Genomic DNA, 25,252 nt, shown 5'->3' with positions numbered 1-25,252 from the left:
CATCCTCCTGCGCACAACTCTATCCATAGCCCACGCCTCGCAACCATACAACATTGTTGAATTATCTTATGATTTATTTTCTAAGCTCGATAGATTCATCATTTAATCTGATCTTGGGAATTGTTTCTCAGTTTGGGAATCATCTTGAAAGCTCGATGCTGTACTTCATTCTATGTCCTATTTTTAGGTAGGGTGACCAAAACTGAATGCAATAATCAAGATGTGGATGAATCAATGAATTGTAAATGGTCCAGGACTTAAATTCAAAGGCCCTACCTATGAATTAAAAACGTTATCTTGCTCTTTTCACTGCTTCTAAGCACTGCTTACTTGGTTTAAGGTCACCAGAGATTATTGTGCTTGATTCTTTTTCCTCATTTACCTAATGCAGTTCAACAGAATTCATGGCATGGCTTGCCTTTTCATTTTTACTACTGATATGTAAAACTTTGTACTTATCAGTATGAAGATTCAGTGGCCTTGTATGAGCCCAGTTCATCAGTTTGTCTAAGTCACTTCTAAGCTGTAGATGTTCAAGTTGATTTGTTGATTTATTTTCCAACAAGTTTTGATATCTTGCAATACAGCCCATTATCAGTATCATTAATATGTATGAGAAAGAGAAGTGATCCCATGACTGATCCTTGTGGCACTTTACTTGTTACATTGAACCATTATGAGGCAAGACCATTAATCACAACTCTTTGTCAGTGGCCAGTCAACCAATTTCTTAGCCACTGAAGCACAAACCCATCAGTGTCATGTGACGTAATTTTTGCTTGTAACCTTTGATGCGAAACTTTATTAAAAGCTTTTTGAAAATCTAGATAGATAACACAACTGCTGTACTTTTGTCATACATGTTGACTATATTATAAAAGAAATTAAGCAGATTTATTAGACATAAGGGATTTCATCGAAAAGCATACTGAGAATTGTTTATTAAGTAATGGTCTCCTAAGTAGTTTCCAAATCTGTTTTGAATGATGGTTTCCACAAGTTTTCCAGCTACAGATGTTAAGCTAATAGGATGATGATTTCTGGGCCTTGAATTACCTTTTTTTCAATATCTGTGTTACACTAGCAAACCTTTTTTGAATATTGGTACAGGTACACCACCGATTTTCTGGCACTCTTGGTTCCCAAGCCATACCGGATTAACTATTTTGCCAGACCAGCCATGGTCATGTAATGATAATTCATCAACACACCTCTAACCCACGAATCATACATCTCCCATGTGTCTAAAGTATACCATGGACTACTAGAAATTTGAGTTAAACAAATAGTAAAGGTTTAAGCACCCTAAGATGGTAAGTCTATCCTTAGATTGTTTGAATCCTTTGGGGTCTTCATCTTATGTGGTTAGTGTTATCTTAGGTGTGCATTGCCAGAATAATGCAGTTTTGTCTGCATTATACACCTGCTCAGGACTGAGTTGCTCGTCAGCTATGAGTTTTGCAAATTCGTCCACATACTTGGCAGCTCCTTTGTGTTTTGCAGTCTGCTTTTCTCCACACACTTTATTCATGGAAATTCCTTGAGGCTTCTTGAATCTTTGAAGCCATTTTTCACTATAGTCATGCTCATTTTGTAATTTAAATTCTTTATGGAACAACTTATCCTGGTCCATTATCATGCTACCTGACAAGTCCACTCCATCACTCTGACGCTGTTGAAACCATTCCATCATCACTTGATTGTGTTCAGTACTCTTACCATCTTTCATAGTTTTCTAATTGTCATTTGCTTCTTAGAATCGCTGTCTGCATAGAATTTCAATATTTTCTCCTTTTGCTTATTTATATCATAAACAGTTGATGAACCAATACTGTAGATGTCACACAGCTTATCCACCAAAACACCACGGTCCATTTTTTTCAACAGTTCTACTTTATCTTGGATCGATATAGACTGATGTTTACTTTTGACACCACAACTGACACTCATATTTCTTAGAAGCCATAGCTAGGGTCAAATTTAAGCAAAATAAGCTAAGAATCTCACAGAATTGCAGTATCACCACCAACAAGTGCAGCGTAAAGAATGTAAATAAGTGTGCCCTACACACAATGCCATCTGTGGCCGCCCAGTAAACTCGTCTGGTGGCCACGGTGATTTCAAGTTCCCTCATGTAATTTTGTCTGGACTAAAGGAAGTGCCGAGCCATCAGTTGCCGGAAATGCGATGGTGTACCTGTATTACATTCATCTAGAACTTTTCCTGTAGCCTGTGACTTATTGAAAAGGGCTGTCAAGGGCTTAAGTATTTCATTTTTTTCTTCTTTTATTGTTCTTGGATAAAACTTATCAGGGCCTGCCTTTTATTTTCATTTTGTTTATGGCTTAAAGTATGTCTCTGGTTTTTATGTCAATTTGCTGAAGAATGTTTCCTTCTTATATCAGTGAAATTGGATTCAGGACATGGGTTGTGTCTTCAATAATAGATACAGATGCAAAAAATTCATTTGATATTTTTGCCATGGCATCATTGTCTTGAACCAGGTCACCGTTTTCAATAATTGATGGACCTATTGCCTGGTTAATGACTATTGCTTCCAATATGATTATAGATCTTCATAGGGTTTCTTTTGCTGTTTTTAGCAATTTATGCTTCATATTGATGTTTACTGTGTCGTATAACTCACTTATTTTCTCTATGCATATTTACATTACGTACTGTACCATGTTGTTTTCTTATGAGCTACATTTCAGACAACAGGCTTTTTTTATATTTCACATTCCACTGCCTGAGTTTTGTTATAATAATACAGTTTCTGCTATGTGTTGGCACGTATATTATGCTATAAAGGTTTAAGTGAAGCTTTTACAAGATTCGTGTATGTTATTTTCATTGTCCATATCATCACAGGTTTGTCTGTTAAGAGCAATGCGAAGATCAGTAAGATTTGTCTTTTGATTTTTTTTTGTGATTGTCATGTTGAACAACATTACATGCTGTGTTGAAATGACCTTAAAAGTGAATTGTCTATCACTTGTACCAATTTTTTTCCAAGTTCAGGTTTTTTGTAGGTTTCTAAACTAATTGGAATCAGGCACTGTCAAGCAACTTTAGGTAGAGTCCACACTAGAAATACTGTAAAGGTATTCTTTCCATTTAGATGCTGGTATGTTAAACTATCCTACTGTAATAGAATCAGGTTCATTAAAGATTTTTGCTACCAGATCATAAGATCTTTCTTCTATCTCTGGTGTCTTTGAAGGGGGCCTATAAACTAGTTCTACTGTAGTTTTCTTATGTAGTTTATCTATAATTTCTACAAAAATAGTCAACATTCTCAATGGCTACAGTAGTTTTTAGTGCAAGATTTGAATGAGCTTTGATGAAAAGTAGGACACCACTGCCTTCTTTGTTTCCCCAATTCCTATTAAATAGAGCATACCCTGGAATTGAGTATTCGGCAAGGAAATCTCTATTGCTGATATCTAAGCAAGATTAAGAAATGGTGATCATATCATAATACCCTTATAATTCTTTTATCACTACTTTGAAACTTTATTGCGTATACTCTGAGCATGAGCATAAGACATCTTTAGTGGAAAGTGAGACCTATTTGGAAAGGTGCTTATGGAGGGGGTGGGTCTGTTCCACATAGGCTGCACTTTTTGACCAAAACAACTTACCAACTTACCTCTTACCAACTTACTGAGGAGCCTACAAAAATGTGCTGCTCCCATGTCATTTAGGTGTAGTCAGAGTGCATGTAGAAATGCTGCCACAAGTTTATGAACTCATCTGCTTCTTGAAAAGAGGGGTTCACAAATCCATTGAATAGACTGAATGCCTTGCTAAAGAAGACATTCCTGGTACTGTACTTAGAGTAAAATGGGACCAAAGTAGCAAGATTTGGAGTATTTTCCTTTTTAATTCAGTGTGGTTTAAGATGATATTGGCCAGGACTATGATGATCAGGAAAAATATGAGGCTAGATAATGTAAAAATAGGTGACATATTTGTAGTACCCAAGAGAGCATTTGTAAACCTAACATAACTCCCTCAGGCTCATGAAATTCATTTTAGTTTTCATCGTTGTTGAAATAAGTGAGTCTTGGTTTTCATATTAATGCTTTTTCAAATGGTGAAAATTTTAAACATGGCATCAAACCTAAAGCTCTGCTGCAATGTATATGCAGTACAGTGTTAGGGTGATGCCACTCCAATCTCTTTTAGTGTGTGAATATTGTTTTCCAAACTTTACCAAAATCCCTCACCATGAGTAGAAAATGACCATCAAGTTCTTCAGCAGGTACACATGCCAACAGGGCATGTCAAAGTATTTGTACTTAATTAAGAATGGATGTAGTGAACTGATACAAATGCTTGGGCTGCTACCCTTGACTGTGAGCGGCATTTTTACTAACTCAATCAAAAGTTTTATTTGGTATATAAACATGGCCAGTGAGTGGGAAATTTTTAAAAGAAAGAGGCAGGAGGTCAAGAGAAAGGTGCAAGAGGTGAAAAAGAGGGCAAATGAGAGTTGGGGTGAGAGAGTATCATTAAATTTTAGGGAGAATAAAAAGATGTTTTGGAAAGAGGTAAATAAAGTGCTTAAGACAAGGGACCAAATGGGAACTTCAGTGAAGGGGGCTAATGGGGAGGTGATAACAAGTAGTGGTGATGTGAGAAGGAGATGGAGTGAGTATTTTGAAGGTTTGTTGAATGTGTTTGATGATAGAGTGGCAGATATAGGGTGTTTTGGTCGAGGTGGTGTGCAAAGTGAGAGGGTTAGGGAAAATGATTTGGTAAACAGAGAAGAGGTAGTAAAAGCTTTGCGGAAGATGAAAGCCGGCAAGGCAGCAGGTTTGGATGGTATTGCAGTGGAATTTATCAAAAAAGGGGGTGACTGTATTGTTGACTGGATGGTAAGGATATTTAATGTATGTATGACTCATGGTGAGGTGCCTGAGGATTGGCAGAATGCTTGCATAGTGCCATTGTACAAAGGCAAAGGGGATAAGAGTGAGTGCTCAAATTACAGAGGTATAAGTTTGTTGAGTATTCCTGGTAAGTTATATGGGAGGGTATTGATTGAGAGGGTGAAGGCATGTACAGAGCATCAGATTGGGGAAGAACAGTGTAGTTTCAGAAGTGGTAGAGGATGTGTGGATCAGGTGTTTGCTTTGAAGAATGTATGTGAGAAATACTTAGAAAAGCAAATGGATTTGTGTGTAGCATTTATGGATCTGGAGAAGGCAAATGATAGAGTTGATAGAGATGCTCTGTGGAAGGTATTAAGAATATATGGTGTGGGAGGCAAGTTGTTAGAAGCAGTGAAAAGTTTTTATTGAGGATATAAGGGGATAGGGGAGAAAGAATACTTCCCATGTATTCCCTGCGTGTCGTAGAATGCGACTAAAAGGGAAGGGAGCGGGGGGCTGGAAATCGTCCCCTCTCTTTTTTTTTTTTTTTTCCAAAGGAAGGAACAGAGAAGGGGGCTGGATGAGGATGTTTCCTCAGAGGCCCAGTCCTCTGTTCTTAACGCTACCTCGCCGACACGGGAAATGGTGAATAGTATGAAAGAAAGATAAGGCATGTGTACGTGTAGGAAGAGAGGAAAGTGATTGGTTCTCAGTGAATGTAGGTTTGCGGCAGGGGTGTGTGATGTCTCCATGGTTGTTTAATTTGTTTATGGATGGGGTTGTTACGGAGGTGAATACAAGAGTTTTGGAAATAGGGGCAAGTATGCAGTCTGTTGTGGATGAGAGAGCTTGGGAAGTGAGTCAGTTGTTGTTTGCTGATGATACAGTGGTGGTGGCTGATTCATGTGAGAAACTGCAGAAGCTGGTGACTGAGTTTGGTAAAGTGTGTGAAAGAAGAAAGTTAAGAGTAAATGTGAATAAGAGCAAGGTTATTAGGTACAGTAGGGATGAGGGTCAAATCAATTGGGAGGTAAGTTTGAATTGAGAAAAACTGGAGGAAGTAAAGTGTTTTGATATCTGGAAGTGGATTTGGCAGCGGATGGAACTATGGAAGCGGAAGTGAATCATAGGGTGGGGGAGGGGGCGAAAATTCTGGGAGCCTTGAAGAATGTTTGGAAGTCGAGAACATTATCTCGGAAAGCAAAAATGGGTATGTTTGAAGGAATAGTGGTTCCAACAATTATGTATGCTTGCGAGGCGTGGGCTATGGATAGAGTTGTGCGGAGGAGGGTGGATGTGCTGGAAATGAGATGTTTGAGGACAATATGTGGTGTGAGGTGGTTTGATCGAGTAAGTAATGTAAGGGTAAGAGAGATGTGTGGAAATAAAAAGAGCGTGGTTGAGAGAGCAGAAGAGGGTGTTTTGAAATGGTTTGGTCACATGGAGAGAATGAGTGAGGAAAGATTGACCAAGAGGATACATGTGTCAGAGGTGGAGGGAACGAGGAGAAGTGGGAGACCAAATTGGAGGTGGAAAGATGGAGTGAAAAAGATTTTGAGTCTGTTAAGATTTTGGTCGGGGCCTGAACATGCAGGAGGTTGAAAGGCGTGCAAGGAATATAGTGAATTGGAACGATGTGGTATACTGGGGTCGACGTGCTGTCAGTGGATTAAACCAGGGCATGTGAATGTCTGGGGTAAACCATGAAAAGTTCTGTGGGGCCTGGATGTGGAAAGGGAGCTGTGGTTTTGGTGCATTATTACATGACAGCTAGAGACTGAGTGTGAACGAATGGGGCCTTTGTTGTCTTTTCCTAGCGCTACCTTGCACACATGAGGGGGGAGGGGGTTGTTATTCCATGTGCGGCGAGGTGGCGATGGGAATGAATAAAGGCAGACAATATGAATTATGTACATGTGTATATATGTATATGTCTGTGTGTGTATATATATGTGTACATTGAGATGTATAGGTACGTATATTTGCGTGTGTGGACATGTATGTATATACATGTGTATGTGGGTGGGTTGGGCCATTTTTTCGTCTGTTTCCTTGCGCTACCTCGCTAACACGGGAGACAGCGACAAAGCAAAATAAATATAAAAAATAATAAACATGGCACTGGTGGATGTTGCATCTTTTTTGTAAATTCAGGTACATCTTATAGCCCAGCAACTTAGGTTAGATACCACCAGACAGAATTGTTATCAATTCCATTCAGGTGCATCTTTGACATGGATGAGCTTGCATACTAAACATTGTTGTAAGCTTTTAGTTGATTATATTTTGTTCCTATAGATGCATTACATTTCAGCACGATCCTCCAGCCAGACTACCCTTGACTCTCTGGATTGGGGCCATCTTAGTGAAGATGGAGAGAGAGCTGTGGATGAACGAGTGGCTGTCCTTGAGTTTGAACTTCGTAAGGCACGTGAGACAATTCAGGGACTCAGAACAAATCTCACACAAGCAACAGGTAAGTGTAAGGAGTACATTACGATATTACAGATGTGATGCAGTGCACTAGTGTGTGGTTTTCATCCTCATTTTTTTGTCTAGATAATGGCTTATGCCAAGCTTGTTTTTCTCACATGCTGATCTCAGATGTGAATGAGTACTTGCTTGTCTCCCATATTTTATGATGGTCAAAGGATGGTGAATCCTCATTGATTTATCTACATTTTCCACATTCGTTTTCATGGAGGACCTTTAGTAGGAACTTATTCCTGTTTTATTAATGAGTACCTGGTGTAATGTTTTGGTGTTTGATGTTACTATTTATCTTAAGGAACGGTGTGCAAGAATGAATAATTTTAGAATTGCCATACACCATTATGCATTTGAGTTTTTACTGTATATATGAGATACATTTTTTTATTCTTGAGTGTGAAAAATATGCATACAGCTACCAGAAAAGAAGTATAACCAGAAGTGTTTCTCTAACTCAAGTTTTTCATACATTGATACATCATTCCCACTATTCCTTTGTTCTAAGATTTTTATAAACGCTTTAATTGGAATTGGATATTACCGTGTTCAAATCAGCTTGTATGTATCATCAAGATGTGCAAGATATCTCGGGTCATTTGATTGGTCCAGGCTGTAGCTGTTTGGTGTAAGTCTTTTAATGAAATCTCGTATCTTTTCATGGAGTTTTCATACCAGCAATTTTTTTTTCTTAAGTGCATTATATCATCGAAAACCTGAGGGAAAACAGCAGGAGCACACCAATGACAGGGAAAACATGAAAAACTCAAGACACAGTGTACAATACCTCAAGTGTGTAATTAGGACTTTTTTGCCTGTATTGTATCATTTATTTACTAATGTACTGAAATTAAAGTAAATATTATATGTTTCCAGAATCAAAACCATCTGTTGAAAAAGAGGAGGCTGATAAACCAGCTCTCATAGCATCATTGTCATCTATCCGTCCACATGAGAAGAGAACATTGAACTTCTTAATCAATGAGTATCTTGTGACAAACTCTTACAAACTAACTGCAATTACATTTGCTGATGAAAATGATGACCAGGTATGTAAGGGTATATCCCCCTTTTTGCATAACTTATCTGATTTCTGGATAGGTTGTCATTTCTTTATAGGGTTGTTGATGTGTAATCCATTTTTAACTTCACATTCCCTCTCCACTTCATGTCACAGTTCTTGTGGTTACCTCAGGCTGTTAAGAGCACAGGACTATACTGTTCACAGTCTTGTGTAGCTTATGCAAAAAGTGTAACTATATTATGTCTTGTGAAAGATATGAAATCTCTCCTTAAAAAGTATGCAGTAACTAATGTGGAAGCTGAAGCCACTGTTGCACAGCTAGCCATTTTTGCCAACCTCCCACCTTTCCAAAGTTTTTCTGAAGTTATTGAAAGCTTTTTGGTGAGTTTTCTTGAAAACTTTAGGGAGACATCGATATTACGGTCTACATTTTTGTTACTGTATATTTTGTGTGTTTTGGTGATAATTGTTTCTCTTTCTTGTCACCCATAGTATAAGTAGTACACTTTCCATGTTTGATTTTCTGTTGATTTTTGTGCATTTTTTTATCCTTATGTTTGTCACTAACTCCAATATATATAGGAAGAAGATACTTTCAGAAATTAAAGTTCATCTTTATACATGATAATGATTTTTTAATTCTTTTCTGAAAACTGATAGCAGTGATATGAGGGGAATCATGGACTTTGATGATTGGACATTTCTTTCACATATTGATATCAATATGGGTGTCTTTTTGATCATCCACAATTAGTGATAATGATTGTGCAATGGGAATCATAGATGATTGAGGGAATCATAGATGGTTGATTTGTTTTAAGTATTAAGAAGGTAGAAATATATTTTTTCATACCTGTTTGCTGTTTCTTGCATTAGTGAGGCAGTGCCAAGAACATGAAGAAAGGCCACATTTGCTCACATCCATTCTCTGTCACGGATACATTTCAGGATCATCCATATTCTAGGCTCTAGCAGTCAAGACCACCCTCTAAGTTTTTTTTATTTTGTCTTGATAGTAGCAAGCGTTCTTTTCATCATTGGCTCTTCACAGGTATTACTGATGTCATACAAAACTTCTGCCATTTGGTTTTTACATATTTTGACTAATGCTTTAGCTTCTCTGAAAAAGGTGGAACAATTACAACTTTTCTCTTTTCGTATTCATGCAAACCAGAATGCCATAAAATTTGGAACTTTGTATGTGTTCTGCATAATAAGCAGTTTTTTTTTCAGTGGAAATCATGTGTCAGAAGACAGAGAGAAGATGCAGGAAGCAGGCCAAGAAAACTTCTTTAAAACATCTTTAGATAGATTTTGCAATACATGTGGTTTTCTTGTCATTCTGTGAGATGCAAAGGTCACATTGCTGTTAAGAGAGGTTTCTTTGAAGAGGAAAGTTTCATTATCCAGTCTAAAACTACCATATTGAAATGAGCTGATTCCAAGTAACTCAGTGAAACTAAGGGGTTGGTTTCATCTAAATGTATTTATTTTAACAGTACTTTCCCCTCCATTAGCCCCTTCTTAACATAGATATTGGCACCTCATAAAGCTGACTGGAATAACTTATATTTTCTTTCCTTGGTTAGACTCCTATCTCTCTTAAGGTGATGCTTCTGTCTCTGCCAGACACATAGTTGAGATTATTGTTGCAGGAATGAAAGCACATATCCCCTCTTCCTCCAATCCATGGGTCAGCCATTCCTGTTCTGCGGCCATTCAGGCAAGGGATCAGGCATATCAGGCTTGGAAAATCTCCCTCCTCCAACTCCCATTCAGCATTTATCACTGCATGTAGTAATTGTAAGTACATTATCTGTAAGGCAAAGTGATCCCCTATCCAGAGGAAGTCATTGATATCTCCCCTTCATCCACTGACAGGTCTGTTTTGTTTTTTAGCTCAAGGCATATCTAACAACTTCTGTTGCTATACCTTTCCTTTACTTTTCCATTCTGGTGGTGCTATAACTTTCTTCTGCATTGGCTTTCATTTCTTCTCTAACTCTGCCTTGGGTGACTAATATTCCTTTACTCCCTGATGCCCCTCTTGATAATCACTATGATCCTCCCTGTAATCTCTTCAGACTGTCCAAAATGCACTTCTCTTTGGACACAGGTAAGGTTCATGGACCTGATTGTATCCATCTCTGTGTTCTGAAAGAGTGTGCCTCAGAACTTGTACCTTTGCTTCCTCATCTGTTTCATTTCTGTTCAAGAACCATAAGTTTTCCTTCTTAAAAATGTGTGTTGGTACATCCATTCCCAAAGAAGGTTGACCATTCTAACCCCTCTTAACTATAGTCTTGTTGTTTTGATTCCTATTTCCAGAGTCTTTCAATCCCTCCTCAACTCTCATATTCTCAGACATCTTGAATCTCACAGACTTCTCTCTGAACACCAGTATGGCTTCTGTGAGATGAAATCTGCTGGTGATATCTTTTTCAGTCTTAATACTATCATCAGTTCTGAAATATTTCTGGGAATCCTATCTACTTACCCTTGATATATCCAAAGCTTTTGATAGGGTGTGGCATGAGGGTCTCGTCTCTAAACTTTCCCTGCGGCTTCCCTCCCTCACTTTGCTCCCTCATATCTAACTTCCTCTCTGACTGATCTATCTCTGTGGTTGTTGATGAACCAGCTCTCCCCCTTTTTCCATCAACAGCAGTGTCCTTCAAGGTTCTATCACGTCTCATAAACTTTTTTTTTTTTACAAGGATTTCCTTTCTTATACTAAAAAACAAATGCTGACAGCTTAACACTGCATTCCTCCACATCCTTCAAATCTGCTCCATCTTCTTTCACTAGATCTGCATCTCACTGTGACACAACTTCCTTGATAAGCTCAGACTTGGACATGATATCTCAGGTGCAGAAAATGTGGTTAGATTTGATGCTTCCAAGACCCAGTTCATGCCTATCCCTCTGTCAAAGTTCCCTCACAATTTCCCTTTCTCCTTTGTTGGATCTGTTATTTCACTTCTTGATGAACATACTTGGTGTAAGTTTAACATTCACCTTATCTTGGAGACTTTACAATACAGTAATAGCTGTTTGCTTCTAAGAAATTTCAACATCTCATTAGATTTTGAATTGCATTTCTTTCAAACACCTGCTCTGTTTATACATGTGGTTGGTCCATCCTGTTTTCACAATTGGGGTGGTTCTTACTCTGTATCCTTACCAAACAGAGTTGTGCCCAAAAATAGTCTGCTTTAGTGCTCCCATTCTATCCTCAAAACTTGACCCCCTCCCTGTGCTTCATAGTGTTGTTCACTTTCCCTCTTCTATAGGTATTACAGTAAACTCTTGATTTAATGGACCCCAATATAATGGATTTCGGATTTAATGAACCCTGATGTAATGGATTTCTTATTTAACGGACAAATGATAATACAGTACATTAATTGATAATGATTTTTTGAAAATTCAAAAATCTCAAACGTCGCACCATGCGCATTTCATATTGCACTTGCTTTTTGTAGTGTGGGGTAGACTTGTTTTGTTTCGGTCTCAGTCTGCCTCAAGCTATCTGCACATCAGTTTGTATACAGTGTCTGTTATTTTAGAATTGTGACTTTATTTATCAAATAATTTTGCAATCCTTACAAATCAGAATGGCATCAAGTGATTGTAAGTGGTGCAATGAAAGCAAGTAGTCTGTCCTCCCTTTATTATAAAGAAGTATCATTTCACAAGAGAGGGGTGACATCACCTCTATCTCAGTCTGACTCCTGCGTCCAACTGCCTGGCGAATGTTCCCACACTGCTGGGTGCCTGCCTCCCAACTATGGTACCACACACTAAACCCTACAAGAGTTAAATGAAAGTGTATGAACTTAAATGTGGCACAGAAATAGGTTACATTCGATTTAATGGACTTTTGGCATTAACAGACACCTCTTCCCCCCTGTCAGTCCATTAAATTGAGGATTTACTGTTCTTTCCAAGAGCTGGCTGCTTAAGTGCCCCTACCATCAGTTAGACCAAGCAACACCAAGCAAGCTACTGTGTCATATAATTACTGTGTGGCCTTTGGTAACTCAAGGGGGGGGAACTGTTTTGATAACAGTTTTTGGCAAAACTTTGGAACTATCTACTTCCTCATGTCTTTCCCAATAACAGTGATCTGGCACTTTTTAGGAGACAGCTTTTTCACTTTTTCCAAAATTTACAAAACTTTTTCTCACGTCTCCTTTGTTACTTTCATTAACCTCTTCTTATTTCATTTAAAGCCAGTCCTTGATGTGGAGTTTTGTCTATGACCACAGCCTCCAACATAGAAAATGGAAAGATTAATCCTTAAGATTTGGTTATACTGCAGAACCGTGTGTCATCCGCATCCATTCAAAGTTAAAAGTTACCAACTTATGTTTTCTTATTCTCTGTGGTGCCCTGATTCTGAAAAACCAAGTTGGGAATTTCTTCCTTCTTATTTCACTTCAGGAGCCCCCAAAAAGAATTTTTGCCAAAAATGGTTTCGCAGTAATGTGGTGGGGTTACAAAAATGTTAGTATCCTGTTGAAAACAATTTTCTGTCAACATATTTGTTATCATTTGATAGTATATTAATTGTAGAATTTATAAAATGCAAAATGTTTTATTCTTTTAATCATGATAAGGTTACTCTGATGTCATAAAAGTTATTTAATGGATAATGTACATTAGATGTATATAGAAAATCATCTTTTCATTACTGGATGATTAGTTAGAGTAATATGAGTGATATGACACACTTCATTCATGAGTGTAAAGGTCAGATGTATTGATCTAGATGATGTTTCCGAATGTTTTTGCAGAACTCTCACTGGAGTTACACTTGCATATCTTGGTGCAATGCTTACTATGTTGTCTGCCAGAGCATCTTGACTGGCATTAGGAATTTGTACAGTTGCTTTGTGCTAGATTGATAATGGCCTGTTGAAGATATTGCTTTACTGTGTAGGATGACTTGAACATATCATTATCAATATTCCAGCTGTTGTCTGTTGCTGGTGGTAGGTCTGGTGTTGGAACTAAAACTGATTCCCATATCATAGCTTGGCAATGAGACCTTAGTATTGCTTCCTTAAAAGCATCTCTCTTTTTGCTTGTTTCATGCAAAAAAGTTTCCTGCATAGTTTGGAGACATTAATGTTAAAGGTTCCAGAGTTGTAAAGATGGCAAACATATTCTTCCAATTTCTCGACTGGTTCACTGGATTGCATGGTTTGTATACCGAGACTGGCAAATACAGTCTTGATATCTCCAAAGGAATTATGAAAGGTCCTCAACATGTTTTCTTGCTCTTCTTAGCAAATCACCTTGTTTGGTCTGACCCAGAGAATGCATGACAATCAGGTAGAGCTTTGGCTTCCATCTCAGCTAGTTGCATACATATCTGTCTTATGTTAATGGTATGCCTGGATGTTTCCAGCATCGATTACGAAATTAGTGTTGGGGGTGAGATCAGGGAACCTTCTGATACAGAGGACAAGAACATCCGTGTCTGGGGTTTTTACATCAAACAGAATGTTGGTTTGCCTCTTCATGCGAGCATTCAAGATGACATATCTCTTTCATTGGACAACTGACAATTTATGATTAACAATGATGATTTTTGGTGAATTTTGATATTCCTGTACCACTTTTTCAGCCAAGTATGAAGTTAACTGGACCTTTGTGTCTTTATGTGATTAGAAATTTTTCATTGTAAGACTTGCTAATGGGGGTTGTCAACAACTCTGTAGCTCATGGATGTATTTGTACTGATGTGTCTTACTCTGGTCGTCTGTTTAAGTAACATGGGTAAATGATATCTGTCAAATACTAAATGAACCGTGTAATTGAAAGCTCTCAGATTCAGCTTTACACAGAAATGCTTTGCAAGATCTGCAACTTTTTACACATGACTGCTTCCCCATTTCATTCTATCTATGATTATATTGCTTCAGCAGGATTGCTTATCATCAGAATTACTGCTTTCATCTGTATTTAGCGGTGCATTGTTATTTTGGTCTTTGGCACTATTTTCAGACTTTCAGTTTGTTGAAAGTGTTTTAAAGGCAATCATTAGTTTGCTTTTGTCTCATATAAGGAGTTCATCCTTGTTCCCTGAGCGAGATCTTGAGTGTGAGGAAAATTCATATTTTTTTTTAAGAGTTTTATTATTTTATTATACTTTGTCGCTGTCTCCCGCGTTTGCGAGGTAGCGCAAGGAAACAGACGAAAGAAATGGCCCAACCCCCCCCATACACATGTATATACATACGTCCACACACACAAATATACATACCTACACAGCTTTCCATGGTTTACCCCAGCCGCTTCACATGCCTTGATTCACTCCACTGACAGCACGTCAACCCCGGTATACCACATCGCTCCAATTCACTCTATTCCTTGCCCTCCTTTCACCCTCCTGCATGTTCAGGCCCCGATCACACAAAATCTTTTTCACTCCATCTTTCCACCTCCAATTTGGTCTCCCTCTTCTCCTCGTTCCCTCCACCTCCGACACATATATCCTCTTGGTCAATCTTTCCTCACTCATTCTCTCCATGTGCCCAAACCACTTCAAAACACCCTCTTCTGCTCTCTCAACCACGCTCTTTTTATTTCCACACATCTCTCTTACCCTTACGTTACTCACTCGATCAAACCACCTCACACCACACATTGTCCTCAAACATCTCATTTCCAGCACATCCATCCTCCTGCGCACAACTCTATCCATAGCCCACGCCTCGCAACCATACAACATTGTTGGAACCACTATTCCTTCAAACATACCCATTTTTGCTTTCCGAGATAATGTTCTCGACTTCCACACATTCTTCAAGGCCCCCAGAATTTTCGCCCCCTCCCCCACCCTATGATCCACTTCCGCTTCCATGGTTCCATCCGCTGCCAGATCCACTCCCAGATATCTAAAACACTTCACTTCCTCCAGTTTTTCTCCATTCAAACTCACCTCCCAATTGACTTGACCCTCAACCCTACTGTACCTAATAACCTTGCTCTTATTCACATTTACTCTTAACTTTCTTCTTCCACACACTTTACCAAACTCAGTCACCAGCTTCTGCAGTTTCTCACATGAATCAGCCACCAGCACTGTATCATCAGCGAACAACAACTGACTCACTTCCCAAGCTCTCTCATCCCCAACAGACTTCATACTTGCCCCTCTTTCCAAAACTCTTGCATTCACCTCCCTAACAACCCCATCCATAAACAAATTAAACAACCATGGAGACATCACACACCCCTGCCGCAAACCTACATTCACTGAGAACCAATCACTTTCCTCTCTTCCTACACGTACACATGCCTTACATCCTCGATAAAAACTTTTCACTGCTTCTAACAACTTGCATCCCACACCATATATTCTTAATACCTTCCACAGAGCATCTCATCAATATCTGGTCTGGACCTTGCAACAATCAGACATTAGGCAAACAGAGCACAGTCATCCTTCAGTTATACAAGTTGTGATTCTACCCTATGCAGTATTGACTTGATTGCACCTTAATCTTTTTCTTTGGGCTCCAGATACAGTCCCTTTAATGATTTTATCCTTCATAAAATTCATGCATCAGGTTCCATAGGTCATATGCTACTTTGCTTGGCATAACTCATTGATGAATGAGGCTTTGAAATCTCTATCATGGGAAAATGGATCTTGGTAAGTCTTCCTGACTTTATGATTTTTTAGACTTTGACTTAGTTCATGGTGGTGTTGTCCTTTTGCTCTCTTGATAACCATCCATTCTTAAAACCTCTTATGCTAAGCTAGCTAGCTCTAGTTTTACTAAAAGCAGTCTTCTTTGAGTACTAACATTGAGAGCGATGCCAATCAAACTACAAGGTGTGTGTGTGTGTGTGTGTTTTATGCATATTTAAAATGAATTGCTTTGGAACTCAGTAAACACATTTATAGCATTTTCTGTTTGAAGATTCTAATATTTTCTTTTTATTGGATACTCGAAAACATGCAGAATAGCAAGAAACAAAACAGAAAAACACTTGTCCGGAACAGGCAATTTGGAGCGCATGGGGGTTACTTGAACTATGTTGATTTTGACCCATTTTTTGTTGAAATAAAAATTTCTAACTTGGATTTGTCTGTCTCATACACTCTAGCTTTAAATGGTATATTTTAGCATATTGTACCATTGAATGCTCACAGAGCCTAAGTGTATGACATATGGCACCATACTAATAGTTAGCAAGGCCTTTCATATGCTGTTAAGAGCACTGATGTACCGCTGAATTCATTTAAAATTTTGTTAGAATTAAGAAGTTAAGTCCCAGCTCACTTCTGAAAGACCTTTATCATAGAAATAGCATAGTAGAATATTGTGAAATTGACTGAGACCAGATTTTATTAATGTTTTTTTTTCAGTATTAGAAAAGGAGAAAAGAATGATGATAGATCTTTAATTTTAATTTTTGAGTATGCTGATTGAACACTGGAGATCCAAAACTGTCATAGTGGAAAATATCCACAATACACTTCTGATAGATGGATGAAACATAAGTTTGGATTTGAAGGATGCACATTGGTGTATTTTTATTGATTCCTGGATTTTCACGTAGACAAGGTATTTTGCCAGATTAGAGCAATACTATTAAGACAGTATTAGAGGAGCAGAGCTTATTAACAGTATAGTTCAGCCCTCTTAATATAAATGAAGTCACTAAAGATTCACTTAACCAGATGTTTTCCAGGAATCAAATTTTATCATTCCCTTAGAAGAATTTGTTTGTTCCTGAACACAAGTTCACTTGGTGCTTTCACTTAGATTTACTCTGCCCAACAACAAATTAGGCCCTAGCTTATTAGTTTAGAGAATGACTCTTGTCAATATATCAACTTGCTGTTTGGGAGATGAATGATGTTACCATTTTGAAAATTTCACTGTGGGTGGTCACGTTCTTTCCAATAAAACACAGCAAAGTAGTGATTTGGGGTACTGGAAATGAGAATATGCTAAATTTCCCTAGCTTAGAGATCCCATATAAATTTTATAAAGATTTTGATAGATATGCCAGAGTCTGGATAGGGCTTCCATTCATGAGGAAGTCCATTGCTTATGGACAGCACCATAATCCTTTCATGCTTAGAATGCAGAGTTCTCTCCTTTGAGACACAGTTAATTACTTTACCAGATTAGCAGCCTCAAAGAATTTTTTTTCTCAAGTGTCTTTCTTTGGAATTCGCAAATGATGAGTAGATGCCCTCAAAAGGTCGAGGACTATATGGTCAGAATTTAAATTAGGAACAGCTGCATCCAAGTGGGTGTGGCTGAAGTGCCTGAAAGTTCAAGATATTAGTGAAGGACATGGAGGTCATGTTTCTTTTTATTTCTTGGATTTGGTATCACACTTTACTATTAAGTAAATTTCTTACACAGGAACATGATTGATCATGAACAACTTATATGTTAAGAAATATTACAACATGAACATTAAAATTATACTCCTGTTTCATATGTGGTCACAGCATTGCTGGTGAATAACTTGAATATAATTAGTAATATTACACGACTCGTATAAAATTATACGCTTTGCAGTACTCTGTAAATGGTTATTATTATTATTATACTTTGTCGCTGTCTCCCGTGTTAGCGAGGCAGCGCAAGGAAACAGACGAAAGAATGGCCCAACCCACCCACATACACATGTATGTACATACACGTCCACACACGCACATATACATACCTATACATCTGAATGTATACATATATATACACACACAGACATATACATATATACACATGTACATAATTCATACTGTCTGCCTTTATTCATTCCCGTCGCCACCCCACCACACATGAAATGAAAACCCCCTCCCCGCATGTGCGTAAGGTAGCGCTGGGAAAAGACAACAAAGGCCATATTTGTTCACACTCAGTCTCTAGCTGTCGTATATATTGCACTGAAACCACAGCTCCCTTTCCAAATCCAGGCCCCACAGAACTTTCCATGGTTTACCCCAGACGCTTCACATGCCCTGGTTCAATCCACTGACAGTACGTTGACCCCGGTAAACAGCAAATGGTACTTACAGTTAAATGTTTGTTGTTTTCATACTTGTTCACCGTTTCCTGCTGTAGCAAGGTAATACCAGGTATAGATGAAGACAGGGCCTTATTTGCTCACATCTCCCAAGTTGTCATGTTTAATGCTCCAAAACCATTAGCCCCCTATTCACATCCAGGTGCCAGACTTTTCTGTGATATCTCCTTAACTTTTCATATTCCCTGATTCAGTTCATAGACAGCACATTGCCTCCTGTGTATCACATACCTCTTCTTCACTCTGTCCCCTATGTGCCTAACACCCTACAACATGTTCAAACCCTGAGCATAATAAATTTTTTCACACCATCCTTCCATTTTGAGTTTGTACCTTACCTGCAATCATTAGAAACATCCTGGGATGCACAATTGAGAAGGTTAAGAGTGCCCTGGACAAGTATCTACAAAGTACACGTGGATTGACTAATAACCCAACCTTGTAGCCTGGGCCCAGCCTGGTCTGGGGTTAGGAGACCCCCCAAAGGCTTCACCAGGTATTCATTTTGATCTAGAACCCATACCTTGCATTCACACAGCACCATCAGGACTACTGTACCTTCAGACATGCATGTCTTTGTCTTTCCAGGCAGTTATCTCTTTCCACACATTCCTCAATGCTCCCAGGACCTTCACCCCCCTCATCCACCCTATGACTCGCTACAACTACCATGGTTCCATTTGCTGTATGTAGTGTCTGCTCTCGAGTATCTGAAACACTTCATACCTGCCAAGCTTTCTTTATACAGACTCATGCCTCAGCTATCCTTTCTCACTCCAATCCTAAACCCAATAACCTTGCTTTTTTTATATTCACTCAACCTTTTTCCTTTCGCACACTTTCCCAAACTCAGAAGCCAAAGTCCACAGTCTCTGACTCAAATCTGCCACCATTGCTGTATCATCAGCAAACAGTATCTGATTCACCTTTCAGTTAGAATATACAGTAAACCCTCTGTTTAACGGACAATGATGTAACGGATTTTGGATTTAACAGACTGGGCAAGTAGTAATACATTAATTGATAATAGTTCAAGAAGTGAATTAAAAGCAGAAAATCTCAAACACTGCAGCATGTGCATTTCATATCGCACTTGTTTTTGGTAGTGTGGGTTAGACTTGCTTTGTTTTGGTCTTGATCTACCTCAAGCTATAGTGTGGTCAGATTGTACACAGATAATTGTGACTTTATTTATTGAATAATTTTACAGTCTTTACAATTCAAAATGGTATCAAATGATAGAGGAGTTGAAAGAAAGCACGTGAACTGCATGATGTATTAAGAAGTAGCCCATAATGATACATTCGATTTATCAGATAGGTGTTCAGTACTCTCTATATAACCCTACAAAGGCTGAGTGCAAGGGTGATGGAGTTCCATGCTGTCTTCTCAAATTATTCCCATAAAAATCAATCAAACATTTCACCTGTTATTCTTCTTTTCTCACCAGCTGATGAATATGGTAAATAATCTTCCTTGTCTCTTAGATCATCCAAACTTTTATGAATTTTCCAGAAGGGTCAGTGTAAGCATGACTTGAGAAGTCACCAGATGTATATGTATGATGAAGACTGTAGGGTTGTTGAGGAGAGATGATTTTTTAGTGTGTCTTGGTTACCAACGGCTTTTGGCTACTAATAGTACCATAAGTCAGTTGGATATTTAAACAGGGGTGGGAAAAATTAGATCATCATGTGATGATGGCTGCCGTTCTCAAAAAGACCATCATATGATGTGGCCATTGTACAAAGGCAAAGGGGATAAGAGTGAGTGCTCAAATTACAGAGGTATAAGTTTGTTGAGTATTCCTGTTAAATTATATGGGAGGGTATTGATTGAGAGGGTGAAGGCATGTACAGAGCATCAGATTGGGGAAGAGCAGTGTGGTTTCAGAAGTGGTAGAGGATGTGTGGATCAGGTGTTTGCTTTGAAGAATGTATGTGAGAAATACTTAGAAAAGCAAATGGATTTGTATGTAGCATTTATGGATCTGGAGAAGGCATATGATAGAGTTGATAGAGATGCTCTGTGGAAGGTATTAAGAATATATGGTGTGGGAGGCAAGTTGTTAGAAGCAGTGAAAAGTTTTTATCGAGGATGTAAGGCATGTGTACGTGTAGGAAGAGAGGAAAGTGACTGGTTCTCAGTAAATGTAGGTTTGCGGCAGGGGTGTGTGATGTCTCCATGGTTGTTTAATTTGTTTATGGATGGGGTTGTTAGGGAGGTGAATGCAAGAGTTTTGGAAAGAGGGGCAAGTATGAAGTCTGTTGGGGATGAGAGAGCTTGGGAAGTGAGTCAGTTGTTGTTCGCTGGTGGCTGATTCATGTGAGAAACTGCAGAAGCTGGTGACTGAGTTTGGTAAAGTGTGTGAAAGAAGAAAGTTAAGAGTAAATGTGAATTAGAGCAAGGTTATTAGGTACAGTAGGGTTGAGGGTCAAGTCAATTGGGAGGTAAGTTTGAATGGAGAAAAACTGGAGGAAGTAAAGTGTTTTAGATATCTGGGAGTGGATCTGGCAGCGGATGGAACCATGGAAGCGGAAGTGGATCATAGGATGGGGGAGGGGGCGAAAATTCTGGGAGCCTTGAAGAATGTGTGGAAGTCGAGAACATTATCTCGGAAAGCAAAAATGGGTATGTTTGAAGGAATAGTGGTTCCAACAATGTTGTATGGTTGCGAGGCGTGGGCTATGGATAGAGTTGTGCGCAGGAGGATGGATGTGCTGGAAATGAGATGTTTGAGGACAATGTGTGGTGTGAGGTGGTTTGATCGAGTAAGTAACGTAAGGGTAAGAGAGATGTGTGGAAATAAAAAGAGCGTGGTTGAGAGAGCAGAAGAGGGTGTTTTGAGATGGTTTGGGCACATGGAAAGAATGAGTGAAGAAAGATTGACCAAGAGGATATATGTGTCGGAGGTGGAGGGAACGAGGAGAAGTGGGAGACCAAATTGGAGGTGGAAAGATGGAGTGAAAAAGATTTTGTGTGATCGGGGCCTGAACATGCAGGAGGGTGAAAGGAGGGCAAGGAATAGAGTGAATTGGATCGATGTGGTATACCAGGGTGGACGTGCTGTCAGTGGATTGAATCAGGGCATGTGAAGCGTCTGGGGTAAACCATGGAAAGCTGTGTAGGTATGTGTATTTGCGGGTGTGGACGTATATATATACATGTGTATGGGGGTGGGTTAGGCCATTTCTTTCGTCTGTTTCCTTGCGCTACCTCGCAAACGTGGGAGACAGTGGCAAAAAAAAAAAGAAATGATGTTGACCACTGTTTAAGGATTGAGATCTTTCACATTGAGTTTATAAAAGTGGTCTGTAACTTTCAGTAAACACTTTCTTTAAAAATACCTCTGCTTAGATCTGGGTGATCTCTCTTGTGTGTTCCTGGGTATGTCATCCTCAGTAAAGGACAGTCCAGTGCAAATTCAAAATAATTTTGGCCTTCTTTTTCTTTCATACTATTCGCCATTTCCTGCGTTAGCGAGGTAGCGTTAAGAACAGAGGACTGGGCCTTTGAGGGAATATCCTCACCTGGCCCCCTTCTCTGTTCCTTGCTTTGGGGAAAAAAAAAAAGAAAAAAAAGACGAGAGGGGAGGATTTCCAGCCCCCCGCTCCCTCCCCTTTTAGTCGCCTTCTACGACACGCAGGGAATATGTGGGAAGTATTCTTTCTCCCCTATCCCCAGGGATAATTTTTGGCCTTAGAATAAGAAAAATTGTTTTCCATTGAAGGCAGAGTTCTGTAAGCATGTATTTAATTTCCCATCTCATCCTTCCCCATTATTCATTTTAAAAAACGTTTTTAGAGTCATGACAGCAATAGGCCTCAGGAACAGAGCCTGGTGACTAAGAAGGCAACATCTCACCGTTGCACCTTGATGTCATAGACCTAGGTGGGTTGATGGTTGGCTTTTGGATCTTTATGAGCAACCATCAGTCAGCCTTATGAATAATATGGTAGTCAGAGAGGGTGATATCCTGGTGGGTGCACTTTGTTGTGTGGGGGAATGGGTGTGAAATGGTGTTTTAACTCACTGTAGGCATGTATTCTCTCTAGAACACGTAGGGCATTTCCTTTGGTAATGTAATAGTTTTTTGGACATCAGAACCAGTGTTTTTTGGAATATTAAGTAACTAAACAAGTGTTTGTTTTTCTTAACTAGATGGCATTCTTTAGAATTCCTCAGTTCTTGGTATTGTTGTAGGTTGATTTGGATCCTTACTCAGTCAGATATTCACTACATGATCAAATATTAGTGATCTAGTTATTTCTGCTAGCCATTAACAACAGACATGTGATATAAGAAGTTTGTTATTTTTTTGCCACATCGTATCAGTTTTAATCATGACTTGAATGAATGATTATTGTGTCTGTGCCCTTTGTAGATAATACCCTGCCATGAGATTGAGTCCCATTTTTCATGGAGTATGAATGGAGTGTGTTATCCTCCAACACTGTTCACAGCTTCCATAAAAGTTTAGTGAACTCTGTCATATTTCAGTAAATTACATACCTTAGAAACTCAGTCATGATTACTCTGTATTGTATTTAAGATTTAGAGCCTTGCTATGAATCTTCATTTAATCTAATCTGATCTATTACATTTTCAGGATTTTGAACACTGGGATGATGTGGGATTGAACACTGGCCGACCACCAAACTTGGTGCTGCTTTTAAGAGAGAGTGGCCATTCCATCACCCACCTTACTTCATGTGCTTCCCAAACAGACAATAATTCACAGTGTCAGATTAGTCATCTGGAAGAATGTCGTAGAAAGCTACAGGAAGAATTGAATGAAATGAATAGTAAATATGCTGCCCAGGAGAGGTAAGTAAATCTTTGTATATATGTTTTGAATTGAGTTTTTATATTTATTTTGAATTGGATGGTTGATCCAGGTAATGAATTTTCATACAGGTCTTCTACATTCTGATAAAAATTTTTTAGTATTGAATCTGTTTTAGAGGCTTTGCATGTTCATGAGAAAGTGCAGCTAGTGAATAGGGTAAGCAAATATTTTATTACATTACTTCTACCTGACCTGGCTGTATCAATTTGGGAAAATGGATATACTCTTAAGGGACTGTAACACAGCAAAACAACTAACTAAAAGCATGTCTTAGTGAATATAACCCATTTATCTTAATCATATCAAAGGAAGTATTTTTTATCAAAGGAAGTATTTTTATGTAATTTTGATGCAACTTTAGTTTGAGGGCAGGCAGATGTCCATTATCTTTCTTTCATACTTGTTTCCTATTTCCCATGTTAGCAAAGTACTACAAGGAACAGATAAAGAAAAGGCCTTATTTGCTTACGTACATTCTCTAGCTGTCATGTAATTCACCGAAACCACAGTCCCGTCTCTCAAATGCATATACCATGCTCTTTGGTCTTAGTCATATGCAGTATGTTTGCTTGCTTCCAGAGATTATTTCCACTGCAGTCTTTATTTTGTTTTTGTTTGTGGACATATATCAAAATTAATGTATCTGTATCAAGTGACATAACACTCGTAAGTCTATTTCATGTAGTTGTTTTTTTCCCAAGTTGTTTATTTTCTTTGATAACTTTCTCATGTTAACAGTAACTGCACGTAATGAACAGCTTTTTTGGAGAAATGGCACCCACTTTTTATCATCTGGTAATCGATATTCTTTAGAGATTTTACTCATGCAGACTGAGGTATATAAAGAGTATTGTATGTAAGTCTATATGTGCCTAATTTACTGTACATTCATAATAGCTCTTCAATCTAATGTATGAATGTCATCTTTTATTCAGAGAACTACAGAAATTAAAACAAAGAACCCCCACTCCAAGTATTACCCCACTTACGTCACCCAAGAAGCACACAGACCGTACACAGGCTGAAGGACACATGTATATTGCTGAGAAGTTAAGCCCACTTGATGTTGATGGAGATGGCAGAGAGTCACCTGAGGGCATATCAGATAGTGAGGAAACATCAGGGGGTGGTGGAGGATTTGTTATGGTAACAACTGCAGCAGTACCATTAAGGACTCAAACAATTGGATCCTCAGTAGAAGCAGAGTCTCAAGATAATAATGAAAATATCAAAAATGTAAATGGTCAGGAGGCTAATCCTGAGGGAAAAGATTTAGTGGAAGCTGTAAGTGGGTATGAAGACCCTTCAGAATCTATTGAAGTTTTAATACAAGCTAGTCATGAAGAAGCACAGGACACAGTAAGTGAAAAGCTTTCAGAGGCTATGGAAAATAAAATGACTCTAAATGAGGAAGAGGATACTGTGAAACCAGAAATGAGCCTACAAGAATCCTCTCATGTAGATAACACTTCAGATTCTATTAGTATGGATGAATCTTGTATTACTCAAGACTCACATCTGCAGGCAGCAGATGTCAGAATTACTAATTCTGTTGTTGGAAGTGAAGCTGCAACTGAAAAATATTTAGCACAGTTGAAAACTGAAGCAAAAAAGTTGCTCAGAGCCTCCTCAAAGAGGTAAGTATATGAGTGCTTTTTTATATACATTGCAGAATTTTCACAATCCTGATTAATTTTGACAGTATTATAGCAACACTATTGTTTGATATAGTAAAAAGTATGCAGTTTGCCAAAGAACAAAAGGTTCTTTTATAAGTGTCCGTTCTTTCAGCAATGAGTCATTTCTTTGCTCTAATTGACACTGAAGGCCTGTTTAAACATTTACCACTAATACTTAACCTCAGCGTATTTGAAAGTTGTTATTACTTTTTTCTGAATTTGATAAGTGGGACTTTGGCAAATTGCAAACCTCATGTTTCTTAGACAT

General features: G+C 38.5%; 1 protein-coding gene across 1 annotated transcript in view; it reads left to right on the top strand.

Moving 5' to 3' along the window:
* The window catches only part of LOC139751284 (RAB11-binding protein RELCH homolog), a 72,680-nt gene that overhangs the window by 5,439 nt on the left and 41,989 nt on the right, over positions 1–25,252 (top strand). The window contains exons 2-5 of the mRNA XM_071666605.1: positions 7,195–7,356; positions 8,244–8,416; positions 23,066–23,283; positions 24,241–24,942. Of these exons, the coding sequence (XP_071522706.1) occupies positions 7,195–7,356; positions 8,244–8,416; positions 23,066–23,283; positions 24,241–24,942 (1,255 nt within the window). The remainder of the gene's footprint in view (positions 1–7,194; positions 7,357–8,243; positions 8,417–23,065; positions 23,284–24,240; positions 24,943–25,252) is intronic.

The sequence above is a fragment of the Panulirus ornatus genome, chromosome 11 (genome assembly GCF_036320965.1).
Source record: "Panulirus ornatus isolate Po-2019 chromosome 11, ASM3632096v1, whole genome shotgun sequence".
Taxonomy (NCBI): Eukaryota; Metazoa; Arthropoda; class Malacostraca; order Decapoda; family Palinuridae; genus Panulirus; species Panulirus ornatus.
Note: the sequence above shows the minus strand (reverse complement) of the source record. Positions and strands in the feature narration are given on the sequence as shown.